Source organism: Carassius gibelio, chromosome A16 (genome assembly GCF_023724105.1).
Source record: "Carassius gibelio isolate Cgi1373 ecotype wild population from Czech Republic chromosome A16, carGib1.2-hapl.c, whole genome shotgun sequence".
Taxonomy (NCBI): Eukaryota; Metazoa; Chordata; class Actinopteri; order Cypriniformes; family Cyprinidae; genus Carassius; species Carassius gibelio.
In genome coordinates this window covers 7,665,471-7,685,871 of record NC_068386.1, presented here as the reverse complement: position 1 = coordinate 7,685,871, position 20,401 = coordinate 7,665,471, and the positions used below count along the sequence as shown (strand labels likewise).

The 20,401-nt window shown below is 35.3% G+C and overlaps 1 protein-coding gene across 4 annotated transcripts in view; it reads left to right on the top strand.

Moving 5' to 3' along the window:
* LOC128030029 (t-SNARE domain-containing protein 1-like) overlaps window positions 1-20,401 on the top strand; it is a 94,697-nt gene that overhangs the window by 59,575 nt on the left and 14,721 nt on the right. For 3 of the 4 annotated variants that reach the window (XM_052617497.1, XM_052617496.1, XM_052617495.1), the window contains 3 exons: window positions 2,984-3,056; window positions 9,308-9,390; window positions 17,919-18,028. In XM_052617497.1, the coding sequence (XP_052473457.1) occupies window positions 2,984-3,056; window positions 9,308-9,390; window positions 17,919-18,014 (252 nt within the window). In that variant the 3' untranslated portion in view covers window positions 18,015-18,028. Of the gene's footprint in view, window positions 1-436; window positions 2,528-2,983; window positions 3,057-9,307; window positions 9,391-17,918; window positions 18,029-20,401 lie in introns of those variants that run through there. The other variant, XM_052617498.1, reaches the window with a different exon arrangement.

Below are 20,401 nucleotides of genomic sequence, written 5' to 3'. Positions count from 1 at the left end.
CTGTATTCGTTTTTTTTTACAGTGTTGTATATGGCTCAGTCAGTACTCCTACTCCCATATATGAAATACAGGGAATACAATGGAATAGTGGATTGCAATAAGGATAGTAGTATACAACCCTACCCTAATAGTCAAATATAATTTTTTAATCATACCTTTATTGGTATGAGCCCCCCTAAAATCAAAATCTTAGAATCGCCCCTGTTGGCCGGTCATTTTGGGGACTGAAAACAGAATTTTTGGTGCATCTTTCACCAGTAACAGCAGAGGGCTCTCTTTTGACTTCAGATATATAAAATATAATGTTGATATTTATCTGATTATTTCACAATATTTCACATATCTTGTCCATCAATCACCTGTCTGTCAGTTATTTTAAAAGTGGACAAAAACAATTATAAAAAACCTCATTGTTTTCTTGTTTCTCTTACTGTAGGCCGTCTGATGACTTACAGTCACTCTCACATTGGCTCCTGTCACTCTGCGCTCCTGCAAAACTTCCTGATGTGTTGCATTCATAGAAGTGTCATTCATCTTCTGTTTGGGAGAGTGTGTTTTTTCCATGACTTCTAGCCTTATCAGTCCACACACTTAATAGTGCGGCTGCTGCGGTTCCTGTCAGCGGCTCTCGCTGAAGTGTGTGCGCGTCTGTGGTGAAAAGCAGACCTGTGTGTCAGAGGCAGCAGATGTCTGAGATTTTTTATCTAATGAAACAAAGGCAGACCCTTTGAGTCCTGTCAGATTTGTGTTTGCACGCTTCCTCCCTATATCTACCTCCCTCGTCTGTATCTTTCTCTTTCCAAATAAAAACAGAATGATGTTAGACATGAGCAACCTAATCGTGGCACTAGGAAAAGAGCAGCAATCTGATGGCTATGTTTCAGAAATGAAAACCAGGCACATTTCTAATTCCTCAGAATATGAATTTGCATTGCCATTATTGATCAATTGTAATTTCATGTATATTGACCATGATAAATATAGTACATTGTGCATTGCATTTTTTCTAAATCAAAATAAATATTAAGCATTACAGCTGTTTTCAACACTGTTAATAATAAAAAAACATTCTTGAACAACAAATTAGCATATTAGAATGATTTCTGAAGGATCATGTGACACTGAAGACCGGAGTAATGATGCTGAACAGCTTTGCCTTAGAAATAAATTACTTTTTAAAATATATTACAAAATAAAAGTAATTTTAAATTATAATATTATTACACAATACTGTTTTGGTTAAATAAACACACCCGCTGATGAGGATAAGAGACTTATTAGAATGATTTCTGAAGGATCATGTGACACTGAACACAAGAGTAATGATGCTGAAAATTCAGATTTACCTTCACAGGAATAAGATATATTTAAAACTATATAACAACAGAAAAAAAGCTGTTTAGTTTGTTTAGGTCTTTAAGTAATTTCTTCATATTTCATCAGACATTTTTCCCCACAGACTTCCCTCACAGTGTGTCGCACTGTGACTTAGTGCTTTGAATTATTCTGAATTCAGTGCCTGTTTGCTACAAATCCAGTTCTCAAAGGGGATGCAGCTCCACGGAGATTAAGGAGCCATTCTAAACATTACAGTAAATGAACTTATGATTGCTTTAACTAGATGTGTATTGTGCTGTTTTTTCTTCACCATCCTTTAAGTTTCTCCCATCTAATCAACTGTAATGACACTTCATATCCTGTTGTTTCTACACACCGAATTTAGACTGTGCCCATGCTTTGGTGGGGAAAATAAATATGTTGCTCTGTGATGGTGCTGACGGCCAGAGACAGAAAATGCAGAAACTCTTTAGTAATGTGTGATTTGGGGCCATTTTGGCTCCGGCCAAACGGTTTGTGCCAAGAGCCAGGATGGCTGCCAGTTTCCCAAACAATTGCAGACACCTGTGATGAATGGCTCAATGGTTTAAGCTCCACTGACCCAGCTGCACTTGCATAGGGTTGTGTATGGAGAAAAAAAGGCCTGTGAGCAGGAGATAGACTCAGGCTTCAGAAGACAACATGTTGCTTCAGGCCTGTGTAGAGGGAATTTTGACATGAAACAGCACCAGAAGAACAGGTTTGGTTTAAACATGTTAGTTGTCTATGTTGTATGTGTTTTATATGTTATGGCTGAGTATATTGTGATTGCGTTGTCACAATAGTTGCCAACAGCTATACCAACATTTCACAATTTTTTTTTTTCTTTTACATTTTTCCTATATTGAATAAAAACAGCATCTTTTAAAATGTAAAAATATTAATCATAATTTTTATCAGTATTAATTAATTATTTTTTTTTTGTAAATATTCATTATCATTAAGTTTTATTTGAGTTTTAGTATTTTAGGGGCACCGATAACAAAACTAAATTTTTGATACCAATTTGAATTATCTATTGAATAAAAACAGCATCTTTTAAACTTTAAAGCATAAAAATAAATGTCAAATATTAATACTGACAAATTTCAGGACCATTATAATTCTGACATTTACCATTTTTATTTATTTATTTTATTTTAGTTTTAGTATTTAAGGGCAAAATAGTATAATTTAAAACCAATTTAAAGGAGTCAAATTTATCAGAAGTTTTAAAATATACCATGAAACTAAAACTTAAATTATTTATGGACATTTTTATTTAATTAAATGTAATTTTATTTGGGAGTAATTAGAGTAATTAGTAATTAGTTTTTTTATGTTTTAAAATGAATTAAGTTTTGATGTAATCTGTTAGATATAATTAGTATATAGTATATTTATTATGGCTGATCTACATCTAAGCATCAGCTCCAGTTTATGTGTAATAATGTGTAATTGGTATTCAATAAGACCTATTTCCTTTCTATCTCTCTGCTGTGTTTGTTGTCGTTTAATTAATTGAAAGTAACACAAGAACCATGAGACTGCATAAAAGATCACTTCAGAGCACTGTGATGTTTGTTTAACTCACCTCTGAGCTCCAGCCTCTGTTTTGTTTTTGCAGAGAGACATGCTGGACGTCAATCAGATTATGAAAGACTTGGCCAGCATGGTGCATGAACAAGGAGACACCATAGGTGAGATCTAATTTGTGTGTGTGTGTGTGTGTGTGTGTGTGTGTGGCTCTTTGTTTCCAGTTAAGAGTCTGTTGACTCATCCTTGTTTGTCTGGCCTTTTATTGATAATCACTTCTCCCCCCATATCCATCCCATAATCCCCTGTGGTGCTGAGGTGGAGTTTCAGTGGAGAACAAGACATCACCTTCTCCAGCTCAATACATGACAACCAGAGGGTTAGTCTCTACAGCGTGAGGCCTCTAGAGGAGACTAAGATCAGAGAAGATCCTCAGAGATTAAATTTATATTTAACAGGCAGAGAAAGACAAACAGAAGCATTATTCAGGAGCTGAGACCCTGGTTACATGCAGATAATTTAGTTATTGCTTAATTATTTAAAAAAAAATGTTTAGCTTAAACCTTTGACATTTTATCTTGGACATGTCAGCAGGCATGATCTATTTATTATTATTATTATTATTATTATTATTATTATTATTATTATTATTATTATTATTATTATTATTTTATGGTATTTTCAGTATTGGATATTTAACTGGAAATTCAAATTTCTCTTGTTTACTTTTAGATGACCTTTAACACTCATAATTTAAGAACACAGTTAAATATAAACTTTAACTAGTTTTAAAACAAATAAAATATTGTAAAATATTAAAATAATTTATTTTTTAATGCACATGGTAATGTTGTGATGCTGAAATTCACTTGATTTTAGATTTTAGCATTCTGAATTTACTTGTAAATAATAGTATAGAATATGAATATAAGATAAATGATACAAATTATTTTTTAATATCAGCCATAACATCTAAATAATTATTAGCCTTTCTGTATTGGCCAGAATTTTAATATCAGTGGATCCTTAGAGATAAATATTACTGTACATTACAAAAGCTGTTTTGTTGGTGCTTCACAAAGTTTGGGGGAGTGAACCATGACATGTGACCTGCCCAAATGTGATATTATGCATAAACATTTATATCAGGTGATGGAAACACGTTATTGTTATTTTGGGTAATTTGACATGTGACCCTTAGCCATGACCTCTTTGTTAGATAATGCCCATTCCTCTTCTCTCTCCAGGAAAATGTCTGTACGCATGGGTCAGAGTTTGCATGCATGTGCACACATTGTTTTTTTATAAATCCCACCTTTTGCATAGGAAGACGCATTCACTTCTCTCAGGGCAGGTTTTGTGCATACGCAATGGTCATAAAAGAGATCCCAGATGATCAAGATACTTACCCTTCAGGAAAAGTTAAGGATGTGCTTTTCATCCTAATTTAACACTCTCACGGTCACAATACAACTGCAGCTCAAGGAGAAAGGAGAGAAAATGGAGGCGTAACACAATATGAAAGGAGTTCATGAGAGAAAAGGGATATTGAAACTTTCCTTGTCCCCCACTTCCTTCCTTGCATGGACACTTAACATTTACACAGGGAAATAAAGTCAGACTCGTTGAAGGGTATCACAAGTTATGTGACACAAGTTTATTGTATACACACAGTATATAATAAAACCCAACAATGCCATTCTGCCCTTTAGGAGGACACTTGAGGATGTAGGTGGACTATATTTTATTTTATTTTCCTCTATGCCACTTTCTGATCTTCTCATTATGCAACATGCATTAAGGTTTTCATATTGTTCAATTTATTTTTATTTTGTCACCTTCTGGTTTCTCTCCCCCTGCAAACTTTGTTGATGAAACGATGATGCATTTGTACTGTTCCAAAACCATGCCTATTTCGGCCATGTTTACCAAAAATGTTTACTAAAATTAAAAGGAAAACAGAATATATGAAACTAAATCTAATTCAAAATATAAGCCACAGCGGTATGATACTAAAATAACACTGATTATGAGTTTCCACTTGCACTGCAGACTCACTTTCTTAGAACGTTGTTGTTGATGTGTATGAGATTGTATACACCTACATATGCAAAGTGCAAACATTTCATAAATGGCTGTTAGAAAACATTAGCGTCATTGCATAGGCATGATGTTTTCAGGAGTAAGTAAGGCTAGAACAACAGCCTTTTTGCTCAGAGTCCATTAGAGTTTTAAGAGACTGAAATAGAAGTGGCTAAATTGGTCTCTGCCTTTGTACCCAGGGTGTTTATTAAGAGGTGGATGTGAATAAAGTCTCTGTGGATGGCCGTAATTTGAAGGGGTGGAGATAGGACAGATTAGACAAGTGAACAGGTGTGGGAATTTTAGATGCTTTTAGCACAGCCTTATGGAAAGGTGGACTTTTGTGACAAAGCCAGAACGATATGCGACGTACCTGAATGAAACGGGTCATGGTTTGTTTTTAGTTGTTAGATGACAGGAAAAAACTCAATATGCCAATGTTACATGTATTAAAATGTGTTGTGGCATTATGTAGTAAAAAACTGTTGGTGTATTCACATAATAATGGTGCATTAGCAAAATTTTCTGTTGACAAACAAGGTCCATTGTCCACTGTCAATAACATAGTGATGCATGAAGCACAGCTCACACAAATCACTTTCAAACCAAGCAACTTTCTGTTTGTTAGTTTGTAATATTCCTTTGACCAGCTTGAGAATGAGAGAAATCTGCATCTGCATTTTCTTTCTCACATGAAACTCACAATCGCACAGATTCCTACTGAATTTATTTTGCCCATGGAATTAGCAAATGGAAGATGCGATTGCCGACTGCACCTTTAAAGTAGCATGATGACAACACTGGCACATAGCCTGACATGTTCTGATATGATGTACTGTATATGTGCAGATGACTTCAGATCATGTTCAATCGCCAATTTCATTTGAATTTGTTAGGCTAACTAAATTAAGTATATTAAAAGTATACTAATTTGTTATTTTTTTAATTGTTCACCCCATACACAAGACGTGCATGTCCATGTTAGCATTTCCTCAGGTGTGCTTGTATTGTGTGCCACATTTGTCTAACACTGTAGTCAGCGTTGATGCCGTCATGTTTATTTACTGCTTCAGCACTGCTTAAGGTTATCTGTGTACATAGCGAGTCTATTAATTCCATAAAGAAGTGATTTGATTCTGAGCCACGAAAGCTAAATTATGTTTTAAACTAATTGGGTGTTTGTTTTACAGCTCAGCTTTGTACCTTCCTAATTGGTTGATTCTTTAATTATTTCTAGTCTAATGTTTTCAGCAGTATTCACTGTTCGGGTGTGTGTGTGTGTGCGTGCGAGTCAGTGGTGACCAGCTGAGGTGTCTCCAGATAAGAGCTTGTCAAACCTGTTCATTTAGAGTCATTATAAAGTATGTCCCTGTAATTCTTAAACAAATTGAGGATGATGAAAATTAAAAAGCAACATTTGTATGTGTGTTTTCAGAGGCTGTTTGCCCATGTTTGGCAGTCGATAAGGTTATATTACACAGAGCAGGATTCTGCATATAAAAAGCTGAATTAAAAGAGGAACAAGAGCTGGTGTGATTCAGCTAGTTTAAAACAGTAAAGGTCTTTTTGGATCCCAGTGATACACACAATGCTTTATGGTTAACGGTGCATCTTTTATCAATTTGTTTTTAACTTTAAGACATTTTGTTTAGTAAGTGAATTAAAAATGAAACCAAACACTGTTGTTCCTTTGCAAAATTAAGCTTACTGAGCAAAACCTGCTTTTTGCTGTTTTCGGGCATTATCCTGATGTGAAGCCAGTTTGAAACAATATGTAGCAAAATTATGTTGTTGTATAAAATAACATATACTTTGTTTATAATAAGACAATCCCAGAATACACTGTGACAAGAATGTTTTAGAAAGGGTTAGCTTTTCTAAATGCTAAAACCTTTGGAGCCTATGGAAATGTCAAATACTTTTATTCAGTACTGAAAATGTTTAACTGATACATATATTTAATCTAAAACTTATTATTGACAAAATATTTGTGTGCTGTATTTTTGTATTTTTAGAGTATCAGGTCATTAGCTTAGTGTTGGTAACATCAGGCTCTAAAATGTGCAACAGTCATTGTGTCTGCATTGATTTTTAGCGGTGATGCATAAACTTTTCAAGACAAACTTACCATGACATATTAAGCGATGAGGTATGGTGCTTTAACTGTTATTATTTTTTACATTATTTGTTACATTTGACCAGATTCTCCAGGAAGAGCCTCACTGCCCATTATTTTGAAGAAAAAGGCAGCCAATCAGAAATGTTCCTATTATTAATGAAACAGAACTCCAAAAAGGCCTAAACCACTCATAATTAACCACCCATTGACATGAAGCATTGCATTATGTGCCCAAGTTTGTAAATATTTGAATATTTTGTGCATTAATTATTTAGAATCAATGACTGTAAGTAAATAGTTTAATATTGCACCACCATTTAGTTTTAGCAGTAATCTGCAATGCTTCATGGGCTTCATTCTCTCCCTAAAATAATTGAAATGCCCAGTATTGTACCTTTGTCAGATTTTTCAAATTTGTAATATTATGCTTTCCCTCTTATAGTTGGTAGGTTGCCAGCTTAACACTCTTTATAGCAGAATATTTTGAAAACTCTATGGAGGGAATAAATGAGTAGAATGAGTAGAAAAAATGGGTAGCCACCATGGAGCTCTGTTGAAATCAACTGAATATCTTGTGCGCTTCATGTGAGAAGTCATTTGTCCCATGTACATGAGTGACAGTTTGCAGAATTGCTATGAAAAGCATCTCGAATCATTCGCTTATGAAGTTCCATTTCAGTTGGGATGCTGCTGTATAAAATAGCTGCCTGTGTAGACCGTAAACAGCGAGGAGACTTTTGGAACAGCATTGCTCAATAGCTTTGATAAAAATCCATTTAGAATGTCTTTTTGACACAATTGACACTAATAAGAGGCTGGTTGCCCTGCAGGGTGTGTTTAGCAGACATGGCTGATGATTCATCAAGCACAGAGCCTTCTTTTCAGTTTTCGCTATTGAAATATTGATTGATAAGTCTCCGTATGATGTGTCATCTCCCTTCTGTGTTTCTAAATGAACCATTTCTCATTTCCACCCAGATTCACTGGGCCTATATTGGGAGTAGATGACAGGTCAGTAATCTTAGATGGAGACAGAAGACATTTTCGAGCTGGGAGGGTTCTATTGGTCACTGGAGTAGATACTGAGCACTTTCTGAATATTGTGCGGCCCACACACACTTCCGGATATTGCTTTGTGTAAACTTTGGTTTGTTTCTTCCTGTCTGCAGCACCCAGAACCATATTCTCGCTATTTTTCACTTTTGTTATTCGATGAAGCTTGTTGTTCAGGCACCTCCACCTGAGAACGGACTTGTGATGAGAAGTACGGGAAACTGTGATGTGGTACAACAGGTGCCTACAGGTTTAATTATCCCAGGGAGCTACTATGCTCCTCTCAGCTCATTTAAAATAGGCAATTTAGCTGTTACCAGAAATAGAAAGAAATGTGGGGTTGAGATGAATCCAGGTAAGGAATGTGGGATGAAAGTTTACAAATTGATAGCACTTGTTAATCCTTTAAAAGGCCATCTAACTGAATGATGAATTTAAAAAAATAAATAGACAAAAACACATTCTTGCACAAGTTTCCAGCTTCTTTCCATGCAAACCCTCCTCCGCCACATCTCAAGGTGACGACGGAGACCAGCACCAAATCAAATCAGAGAAAGATAAACAAAACCTCATTAGTTTCTCCAGCTAGGCAGAGGTGAGGTCTACAGTGATCCCCTCAGCTGAGCCTGCCCTGCTTTAACCCCGCTGTAACCCTCCCGCTTCTGCTTTCGTCCTGCACTCCTGTGTTTTGAACCGCACATTTGTTTTTAATTGGGAAGGGAATTGACTTTGCATTTAAATCAATGCTCTCACTCGCTAGTGTAAGTACATGTGCATTGGAACAAGACACCTCATTTGGATTATTCAAAGTTAATAATTGGCTGTCTTTCCTACAAATTAAGGAAGCAAGGACATAACTGAGTCTTTGTGTGTTTTTAGCTGATTATTACTCAGTATGTGTGTTTCTAAGCACAATTCTCAGCTGAAAATGACCTTTTTTTGTGAAGGGTTTCTTGAGTAGAATATTAGCTAATCTTCTTTTGGTACAGGGAGAGATGTTACAACTATTTGTTTATACTTTTATACTAGATATACACAAATGGTCGTACAATAATAATTGAGATATATTTAAAGTACTTTCAGTGATTCATTTTAATTCATTTAATAACATCGAAACACGATGATAACAGCAATGATAATGCTTGTTTTCTCTCTTCACAGACAGCGTTGAAGATTACATTCAGACCACCTCATCGCATGTGGAATCAGCCAATCACGAGCTTGCAAAAGCTAGTCATTATCAGGTATGTTACTGACTACCTGGAAAGCTGTTGCTTTGTTAACTGCATTAAGGTACACAAAAAGCAGTTTGGTATGTAAAAAGAGTGTTTCTGTAACAGTCTATCAACACAATTATTGTAGCAGGTTTGTTTATTGGTTTCAGTTGACATCACACAGTGAGATTTTCAACATGCTGTCATTCATTAGCTGCTCACTTCAGTAATCACCCTTCACCAATTACCTAACAGGTAGACCATAAACCCTTTTGAAAATTACATTTGTCATTGATTGTTCACAAACTCTGTTTGAGCATTAAGTATTGTGTGAAGAAACAAATGGTTGTATTACACCTTTGTTTACCCTGATGCTTGCTGTCACTGACACAGTCAGTACTTTTTTTTTTTTTTTTGCATTCAAAGTATTTATTTTGTCAGTTCGTGAAACAGTTATGCTGCTTTGATACTTTTTTTTGTGGAAGCCATGATATTTTTTGTCCCTCAGGAATTGTTGATGATAGAAAGCTCAAAGGGGCAGCATTTACTTGAAATTGAAATATGTTGCAACATAATAAATGTCTTTACTGCCACTTTCTGTCATTTTAATCCATCCTTTAATTAATTATGTATTGATAAATATAATCAAAGAAGGCTGTGAAAATGTATCTGCATTGTTAATCCTTTTGATCTTTTATTTAAAAAATCCATTGGACAATAAGAATTTAAAATGGCGGGAAATATCATTATGAATAAAGGTTTTTCTCTAATACACATTGGTCACAATTAACGGCACCCTTTTATTCAATACTTTTTGAAACCTCCATTTGACAGTTTAACAGCTCTAAATGTTCTCCTATAATGCCTGATGATGTTAGAGAACACCTGACAAGAGATCAGAGACAATTCCTTTAGGACCTCCAGCAGAAATATAGGCCCACAACATAAAAAAAAAAAACAGCAGTATATTTAATACACATTGGGGTACTTTTAATCTCTGTGTCCATCAAACCCATCTTGAGTGTTTACTGCTAAAAAGCTCATTTTTAATTTCATCTAATCATAGAAGCCAGTCCCATTTGAAGTTCCAGTCATGTCTGATAACTGAATATGCTGGAGTTTGTTTTTGAATGAGCTAGGAGAATTTTTCTTGAAACCCTCCCAAACAACATGTGTTGATGTAGGTTCTGGTTGACCAATTTTTTGGTTTTCTGAACCAGAGACTCAACTATTTTCTGCAATTCTCCAGCTGTGACCCTTGAAGAGTCTCTCTTTCTCACCATGCATTAGGACGATGTAGACACACGTCCTCTTCCGGGCTGTTTTGTAACATTTTCTTTTGGTTAGAAATTTTTAATTATTGCCCTGATGGTGGACATGCAAATTTTCACTGCTCTAGCTCTTTTCTTAAAGCCACTTCACTAATTTGTAAAGCTAAATTATCTTTTGCTACACATCAGAAATATATACTTTGGTTTTTCTCATTGTGATGGATGATTAAGGGCATTTGGGCTTTGTTTTCCCTCTTCTTTATATTTCTGTGAAACAGGTAGCCATGGTTGGATAATTTCATGTTCATAATCACCCTGGACTGCTCAAAATTGAAGGGAATTGATTTCTAAAATACCTTTATATATATATATATATATAATTTATTTATTTTTATTTTTTTTATTTTTTTTTACCTCCACTTCACATGGTATTTTAGAAATCATTTCCCTTCAGTATCATTTACCTTTTAGCTCTGTTGTCCAGTCATATAAGGGTCATGTGAGACACTTAATCATCTGTTGTTGTCTGCTTAGGGTATTTGTGCCCGTTTTTTCTACTTTGACGTTTGTTTTCGTATATTCCCGTCTGAATAGAGCAGTGGGTGATTAGAGCATGTGGCCTTTCATATAATTCCTCCCCTGGGATTCACAATAAAAACACGGGCTAATAATGGATTGTATTGCATGTGTGCTTACCCACGTTGCATCTGCTTCTACCTGTCCACCGATTCCTAGCCATGTGAGTTTGTGTGTGGCAAAGAAAATGAATGTCCCAAACTGGTGCTTTAGCGTTCCTCTCTTGGCCATAGTTTTCTCGCCTCTTCTTTCCTCCACTTACAAGAGCGCAAGGGAGTAAACGAGTGAGTAGCAACAGCTTTTGGATTAATTGTCATTTCATTATCTCAAGGAGAGCTCAACCGTGACCAAACTCACACAGAGCAATTTAGCACTTCGCCAGTCCCGCTGCCGCCCACCCTGAGGGGCGGAGGGAAGCGCCTGACTTAGGGAGCTACCCCGTTTCCTTTCTAAACATCTCCCATAAACCCATACTGTTAAACATGGCACGCACAAGTCAATTAAAATAGTATGTCATTTTCTTTCCACAGACCAAAATGACAGTTAACCGAATGCAGAAATTGTTTTTTTGAATCTATAATCCATCAAGCCAAAAGCAGATCCTCTCCGCTCAGTCATGGAAGGTCTGTAAGTGACAAGAATGATGTTGTATCAGCCCCATCAGAGTTCAATGGAGCATGATGGAACATGATTGTTCATTACCATGCTGCTGCTCCAAACTCTGAACTCAAAGGAACAGACACTGAACAGAGTTCACGCCATAATACACAGACTCCAGACTTCATTTACCATTACTCATTTTCTCACTCTTTCCATTACAAGCCCATTTTGTGATGTGGAAAAGTGCTTTACTGGGTGCTCTGAACTTAACTGAGTTCATTCAATTTAGTGCTAAGTTCAAGAAGTACTTTTACAGTTATTGTGTCCCTTTCCCTGTAGCTAGAAATACTTATAATTGCATGATGTTTATAATTGACTAATTTTGACACAGTACTTAGTTATATATATCTGTCTGTTTTTGCTGCACATTGCAAATAGATCTGAGCCACAGGAGAGCCTCTGTGTTTCTCTGTTTCATTCCTTTCTTTTTTTTTTACTGTACTGTTGCTGCACTACTTTTACTGTTTAGTGTTTAGAATGTCTATTCTATTTATAGTGTTTAAGTTTCTTTTATCAATGCATTTATTACTAATTTTCAACTTGTTTTCTGGTGTCTTAAAGAGCTGCAAATATTTTGCTTGAAGATGTGTGTATATGAAATAAAAAGAAAATCCTCCTACTGTATAATACAGACAAACATATGTGTATTAGAATAGACACGGTTATCTAGTAAAACCAATAGCATAACCACTGTTGTTCAACAAATGCCTTCACATTTTTCACAGATTATTTCTCACACATAACTCATGTCTGGTGTGTAGAAAGTGCCTTTGTGTGTGCGTGTGGGCTGTGTTAGGCTGTATTTATGTCAGTTGGATGATCACGTGGCCTATAGAGTGTGACAGTTAGCGGGGTGTTGGATTATTATTTGCTATCTGCTTCTACATAAGCTGCATGCTGTCCCGATCGCACTGAATCCATACAGACCAGATGGCTTATTTGTGTGCCCAGAGCAGATTCAATGCTTCAACATTCCCACCATAACCCTCTTTCCCACACACAAAAACATAAGAGAGCCAGAGCGGGATCTAAGGGGGCCAAATGAAATTCAGTTTATTAGTATCACTGCTACTGTTGTGGATACTTAGGGTTGGGGACTTGATGACACCTTAAATCATGCAGTTTGTTGAGCAGAGGTGTGCTGTTACATTTCTAAATGCTGTTACATTTGAAAAATGTATTGACTTGAAGGAGGGTTCTGAGCCATATCCTGAGACCACTATCACATTTTTGACTTGGCAACAACCAAGATCCAGTGAATAGGTGCCATCAAAAAGAGATTCAAACAGCTGATAAAAACAATCACAATAATCCACAAGTCCAAATATCAACATATTGCAAAGTGAAAAGAATCAAATCCATTATTAAAGCATTTTAACTCTAAACTGTTGCTTCTGGAAAAAATGTGCATCCATAATTCATAGTAACTCTTTCTCCACCCATTAATTACAGAGGATCCACTGATGAGCCGGTTGATATACTATAATGCTAATTTTTTTCCATATCTGTTTTGATGAAGACACAAACACATGTACATCTTGGAAGGCCTGAGTAAACTGTCGGTAAATTATCATTTTGGGGTGAACTATTCCTTTAAAAACTACTTGGAACACTTTAACAACCAAATAGCATTTTTTTTTTTTTTTATTTGTTTTTTGTTTTTTTTTTTATAAAGCATCACTCTCATTTTCTTCAGAATGTGTCAAATGTATGCACATTCAGAATGTGAATTAGTGGTGCATTTTCTACTCTTTTTGTTGTTTAAATGTGGTGCAGAAATCAAAATAGGACTATATTGATCATAGAACATTCATGTACTTATTCTTTGCAAGAGTATTGCTCCCCATGTTGAAAGTTTGTCAGGTTTGTTTAATGAATGCAGAAAGCAGCTGATCAGTGTCATGCTGTGATCAGGCACAGCAATGCAAATCAATCATGCAGTGTAATTTAGGTAATGGTGATAGATAAAGTTTAGCTGGTGGTGATGACTGCGACACAAGCCTGCCTGTAATATTGGAGCTGAAGTAGAATGAATATGTATGTGAATGAGGGGATGTTGTGGAGAGTTTAGCACAGGAGCATTATTCTCCATGAGGTTGAATGTGGAAACTGGCCAAATTGCCAAAGTCGCTGCTGCTAATGTTATATACTTTATGTACTGTATATGAAATTGTGATGTCACAGCAGGCTCTCTGTCTGGTAACCCCTGACTATAATATAATATTATGTATGTGTGTGTATATGCACAAATAGAGTGAAATTTCATGCTGACATTAAAGTTGATGACTTACTGATTTATTTATTATATAATAATTCTTAATGACTTATAAATGAAAGTTAATATAAAGATCTGCCTTTTAAAAATAATCAACATCAAACTTTTCATTAAATGTCCCTGAACAATTGTTATAAAGCAGCTGTTGCAGTCTCTACATTAAGAAAATTGTAATTCAAACATTGGGCCATCGACATAGATCCAAAAAAAAAAAATATTTGCTTTGCTCAGATTTATGTAGGGTGGCAGGATCAAGGTGCAACTTTAAAAGCTTTCTTGTTCACCTGTAACACTTTTTTCCACAGAGCTTTCACACACTTGTGTACATCATCAGCTTTAGGCAGAGAATGGCTCGTGTTTGCCAAAGGCTAAACTGCAAAGTGGGGACCGCGAGTTCCTGTATATTTGCTGTGTCTTTTAAACATCATAATCAGGAAGACTTGGATTCTGAATTTTTATGTAAATTGCGCATAAGCCGATTACAAGCAGGCAGTGGCAACACAAACATTATTTATTTTATGGACCTTCAATTTTCTGAGCAGATGAGATAAAGGCAGAATAATATTATGTGGGTAATCATCATGCTGCATTATTATGACATTATAAAGACGTTTCTCATGTCGTGCAAGGTAAAAGACCCCCTCCCCATCTCTGTCTCTCCTAAAACCAATGTCATTTTTTTTCTCATGAAAATTTGACATCCAGCTGTATGTGACTCAATTGTGTTAAAGTGAAATTTGCTGCATTGTTCAGGGTTTGCTACAGCTAGGGGTTAATTTGGTCGAGTTTCTGGCACAGAGGTTTAGCAGTTATGTTCCGCCCCTCTTTATGGCTGGAAATCCATTTGTGGTCACATGCCCTCATATAATAGTCCATTACAAGTGGAAAATTGATGGTTCTCCTTATGTATAACCTATTGTGAAAACATTCTAATTTAGGAAAAATGACCAAGAATTAAATGACCTTTTGAGTCAATTCTCCCATCCAGCCACAAGGTGACCTGAATAGTAAAATAGTTCTAAATAAAGCACATAACAATTAAAAGTATAGTTCACCTAAAAATAAAACTTCCATTACAATTTAAATATGCATGTATGACTTTATCTTACTTTAACAATTCTTTTGGTTTAATAAACTAAAACAGATCTTGTTGTGTGTGTATGTATATATACATATAGTGAAGCATATAAATTTTTTAATTATGCCTCAATTTTATATTTATATAATTTAAATATATATATATATATATACAAACATACATTAAAATATGAAAACAGTACAATTCTGAATTGTAAGAATATTTACAGAAATGTAATTTGTTTTTGTCAAATAAATACAGCCATTCGTGCACATGAGACTTTAAAATAAATAAATACATTACCAACCCCAAACGTTTGAACAGTAAATTATGGGTTTATGTTTAAACTTATATTTATATTTATGCATTTAAATTATGAATGCTTATTTAAACGTTCGTTTAATCAATTATAGGAATACCCCGGAAACTTTTTCAATATCCTGGTGCCTTCGTTTTAGTGCTTCTAAACTAAATTGGTTACACAGAGAGAGAGAAATTTCATTTCCCTTTTTCTTTTCTCTCCTCTCACCGGCACTTCACTCCATCAGCTTTCTTTTTATCCTTAAGTCATTTTTCCCTTCTCTTTCTCACTCGGTGAACGTCTGCACTCTCCATCTCCACCTCGCTTCCCCACATCAGGAAAAAATTCAAGCTCCGAAATGGACCAACAGTTATATTGTCACCTAAAGCTTTTTTGTTCCCTTTTTACCGGTTTCATTTTCCTGTTTTCTCTGAATGACAGACCAGGTCTGGGTTAACAAAAAGTTAAAATCAGCACTGAATTCTGAGTGATAGAGCGAACGAGAGAGAGAGAGAGAGAAAGTTTATAAGGTGTGGTTTTGGAGAAATGTAAGAAAGAAACGAGGGGATCTGCGGTGACCAGCTGCAAGAGAGGAGATAGCAGAGAGAGGCTTTTAATTCCCAATCCCTACAGAGCCTTTGAAAATTACCAATCTTCTTATCACAGATGCAGGGCTGCTTATGCAAATTGTTGTGGAGTGGAACGTTTAAACAGAAAATTACTCGACAGCAGTTTTTTTTTTTTTTTTTGCCTTCTTCTCTCCCTCCCTCCCCCCACAAGCACACTTCCACATAGAAAGGCTGTTTCCAGTCTCTGATAAGAAGATGAATTGCTCTTCGCGCTTTGTAGCACGTCAGGATTTAAAGACTCCAGCCTAGCTGTGGACTATGACTGCTGCTCTTTTATGGCTTTGTCAAACAAACAAACAAACAAAAAATGGGAATCAGGGAAGGGCATAGAAAACCATAGAATCTACGCTCCCAAAAGTAGGAGCTGCCTGCCGAGGCAAAATAATGCATATTGAAATCCACTCATAAAGTAAATTTTTTTTGTGTTTATTATTCCCACACTTGTTGGTTGCACTGGTGCTAAACTGGATCTTAATCTCTCAACATGATAAAACAATAAATCCACTAGGGGGGTTTGTCTTAGACATTGAAAGTCCAAATGACACTTTTGGAAGTCTTTCTAAATTCCTTTGAAAATAGAGCAGGGCTTCCTCCCAGAATGGTGCGTCATCAGAGGCGAAGAGCATCAGAGAGCCAGATGGGTTTTGCGAACGCTGTTCAGCCAGAACTCGAGCGCGACGGAAAATGTGGCTCTCTCATGCTTGGCCAACAGCTCTTGACTCTAGGTCACTATTCAATTCTGTCTTTGAGAAATCATTTTCAAAGCATGTCTCTGTATTGGGGAGAGAGCCTATAGAGGTCAATTGATGGCAGCACCTTCATTTCGTAGTATTGTATTGGTGGCAGGAACCTGTTTGGAAAATTATGGTGTAATTTTGTTCTTTTATTCCATGCGGATCCTTTTGTACCTAGAAGGGCCGTTCGTACTGGATAATGACTGTTGATTTATTGATTTTAACAGTGGCGGGCAACCGAGAAAGAATTTATTCTATAGATTTGCGTGTGCGTGTGTGTATGTGTGTGTGTGTGTGTGTGTTTGCGAGAGAGAGAACAAATCTATTTGACTCATGGGCCTTGTTTTTTAATTTTTTTTATTTATTTTTTTATTAGTCTATTAAGAGTATTCTGCTGGATGTTGTCTGAATGCATTTTCAGTTAATATCACCCTACTCAGTATTTTCAGTATCTTGATAGTGGCTCATTGTTTTTGTTCATAGATATTTTTGTTTATATATATTTGTTTTGCATAATTTACTCACCCACATGTTGTTTTGAAGCTATATGCCTTTCTTTCTGCTATGGAGCACAACAGAGCAGATTATTGATGCTGATAATGGAAGTAAATGGGGACCAGGGGTTGTCAAGCTTCAGAAGTCTTCTGAAGTCATATGATTTTTGTGAAGAAAAGCCAGAATGTTAAGCCATAATTGTCTCCACTGCAGTTCACGAAACAATTTTTTTTAATATATGCATATTCAAAAGCAGAAGTAAGATTTGAATGCTACAATGAAAATGAAAATGAGTTTTAGGCAATTTGCATGGCTCTATTTTATTTTATTTTTTAATTATTGTTATTATTATTATTTTAGCATTATAGCCCCTGGTCAGTATTCACATTGAATGGAAAATAGCGGCATGAACATTCTGCCAAAAATATATATATATATCAAACAGGTTAAGAATGTTTTTTTTTTATTTTCTTTATTCTCTTTATCCTTAATCATACAGTAAAATCTCAAACCTTTTTCTTCTTTATTTTGTATTCCAGAGGCAGCTGAGGAGGAGGAAATGTTATCTGTTAATCGCTGGAGTTCTGCTTCTTACTTTGCTTATCATCATTATTGCAGTCTCAGCCAGAAAATGAGATCAAGACCACAGGTGAGCTACGTCTGGTGTGCCCAGCCTGTAATATAAATAACAAAATTTAAAAAAAAAATAAAAATACAAAAAAGGAGTAAAGAATCTCGAGGGACAACACAAATCAACAGAACAAAAATAAAACAAATATGAAAAATATATTCTTTTTAAGCAAATTCATAAAATCTGTGAGCGATATAATTGATAACTGATAATCAATGTTTATGATTATGTTAATGAAGATTCTGATTTTTAAATGTTTTTAATGAAGTCTCTTAATCTCACCAAATCTGCATTTATATGATCCATTTATTTTGAAGTGAGGCTGAAGACTGGAATAATGATACTGAAAATTCATCTTTGTTTCACAAGAATAAATTATATTTTAAAATATATTACAATACATTTATTTTAAATCACTATACTCTTTTTAAAAAATTTTGAGCACATAAATGCAGAGCATAAGAGACTTCTTTTAAAATATTTAATTATTAGGAACCAGTAGTGTAGATATATAAAACACACACACACACACACACACACACACACACACACACACACACACACACACACATATATATATATATATATATATATATATATATATATATATATATATATATATATATATATATATATACACAGTCTACATTTTTTATTTTTTTTATTTTTGTATCATTCATTGGCAAAGTACACCATTTCAAACTTTGCTTCCTCATTTCAGGTAGAACTAATAATACAATGATAAAACGTTGTGATATTTATCACCAAAATACAGTGCAGAACATCATAATCAATTAATTTTGACTGAAGCAGGTCATTTAGACAACTGTCGTCATCACTGAATAGTAAAACACCCAAAGTCTTCAGCTTGTTTGAAACGCTTAGACATAATCTTCTCTGTGAAAAAATAAATAAATAAATAAAAAGTGACAAAACAACCTTGCTTACCTAATTGTTTCTTGACATTTGTGTAACCTGAATTAACATATTAGGATGCTATTGTTTACCACAAAAAAGCCACTGCGGTGAAAGCACTAATATTTCACCCATGGGCAGGAGTGGGATTTTATCAGTTAGATGGATTACCTCCTCATTCATCTCTGAAAGGCCACCTGACAATTACACTCTTCTGTTATTCATTTATCCTCACAATCTACTTTTATTCATTCATTGACTCATTCATTAGTTCATTGTTTTTCTCGTTCATTTGTCTGTGAGGAGGAAGAGTGTTGGAAACTGGATGAGGAGTGACTCCATTTCCATGAGATGTTTATCTATGTGTTCGATCTCTCACGGCCTCCCTCGGGGAGACGAGGCTGAGTGACAGCCTGGACTCCCTGTCGTATCGATCCATACCCTCTCCGCTCTCCCACTTTTCCTCTGGCAACACACACACCTCCTTTTAAGCGGCGTGTGTGAAACTGAGAGCAGATAGCATCTTTAATTAAGTAGCTCTTAACTCACATTTGTGAAATAGGGTGAAACAAGGAGCATAAGTTGTTTGAACTTTGGTGCTAAGATCTCATCTTTTACGCAGCGCTTGAGCAAATAAGAACAGTTGAGAGATTTTGTCAAAAAAAAAAAAAAAAACTCCACTCAAGCACGCCCTGCCATGTGCACTGCTTACAAATGGAGAACTCTTAAGTACTAATTGATGTAGAGATTTCAGTATTCCATCGCTTCTGTTGTTTTGACCTACAGTGATCTCATTTATACTGGTATTATGTCTTTTAGAATATAAAAACTAGATTTTAACTTTTTTTTTTCAGAAAAAAATGTTAATGGATGCATTTCTGTGCCAAAGTCGCTGTTATATTATGCGGTTGCTGCTGTGTTCTGAGTGTTTTTTAGGATGCTACTGTGCGGTTGCTAGAATGTTCCGAGTGGTTGCTAGGTTGTTGTTATCATTTCTGTATAACCAGGGTCCCCCTTTTTGGGTGAAGTGTAGTGCTGTTCCAAAACTTTATAAATGCCATTCACACAATTGTCATTTTAGTATCACTGAGATATTATATAGTTAATTTTTTTCTCCATAGTTTTCATATATTTTTTATTAATATTTTATCCATTTTTATTTATTTATTTATTATTTATTTGATTGTTTGTTATTTTATTTTATTATAAAATATAGAAAAATATAGTCCAGACTAAAATTATAATTATAACGACACAGAGGAACAATAACGTTGGGATCACTTTCTGAACATTTTAAACAAAATACCGTATTTTTCGGACTATAAGTCGCACCTACGTATCAGTCACATCAGTCCAAAAATACGTCATGACGAGAAAAAAACAAAACATATATAAGTCACACTGGACTAGAAGTCACATTTATTCAGACCCATGAACCAAGAGAAAACATTACCATCTACAGCTGCCAGAGGGCGC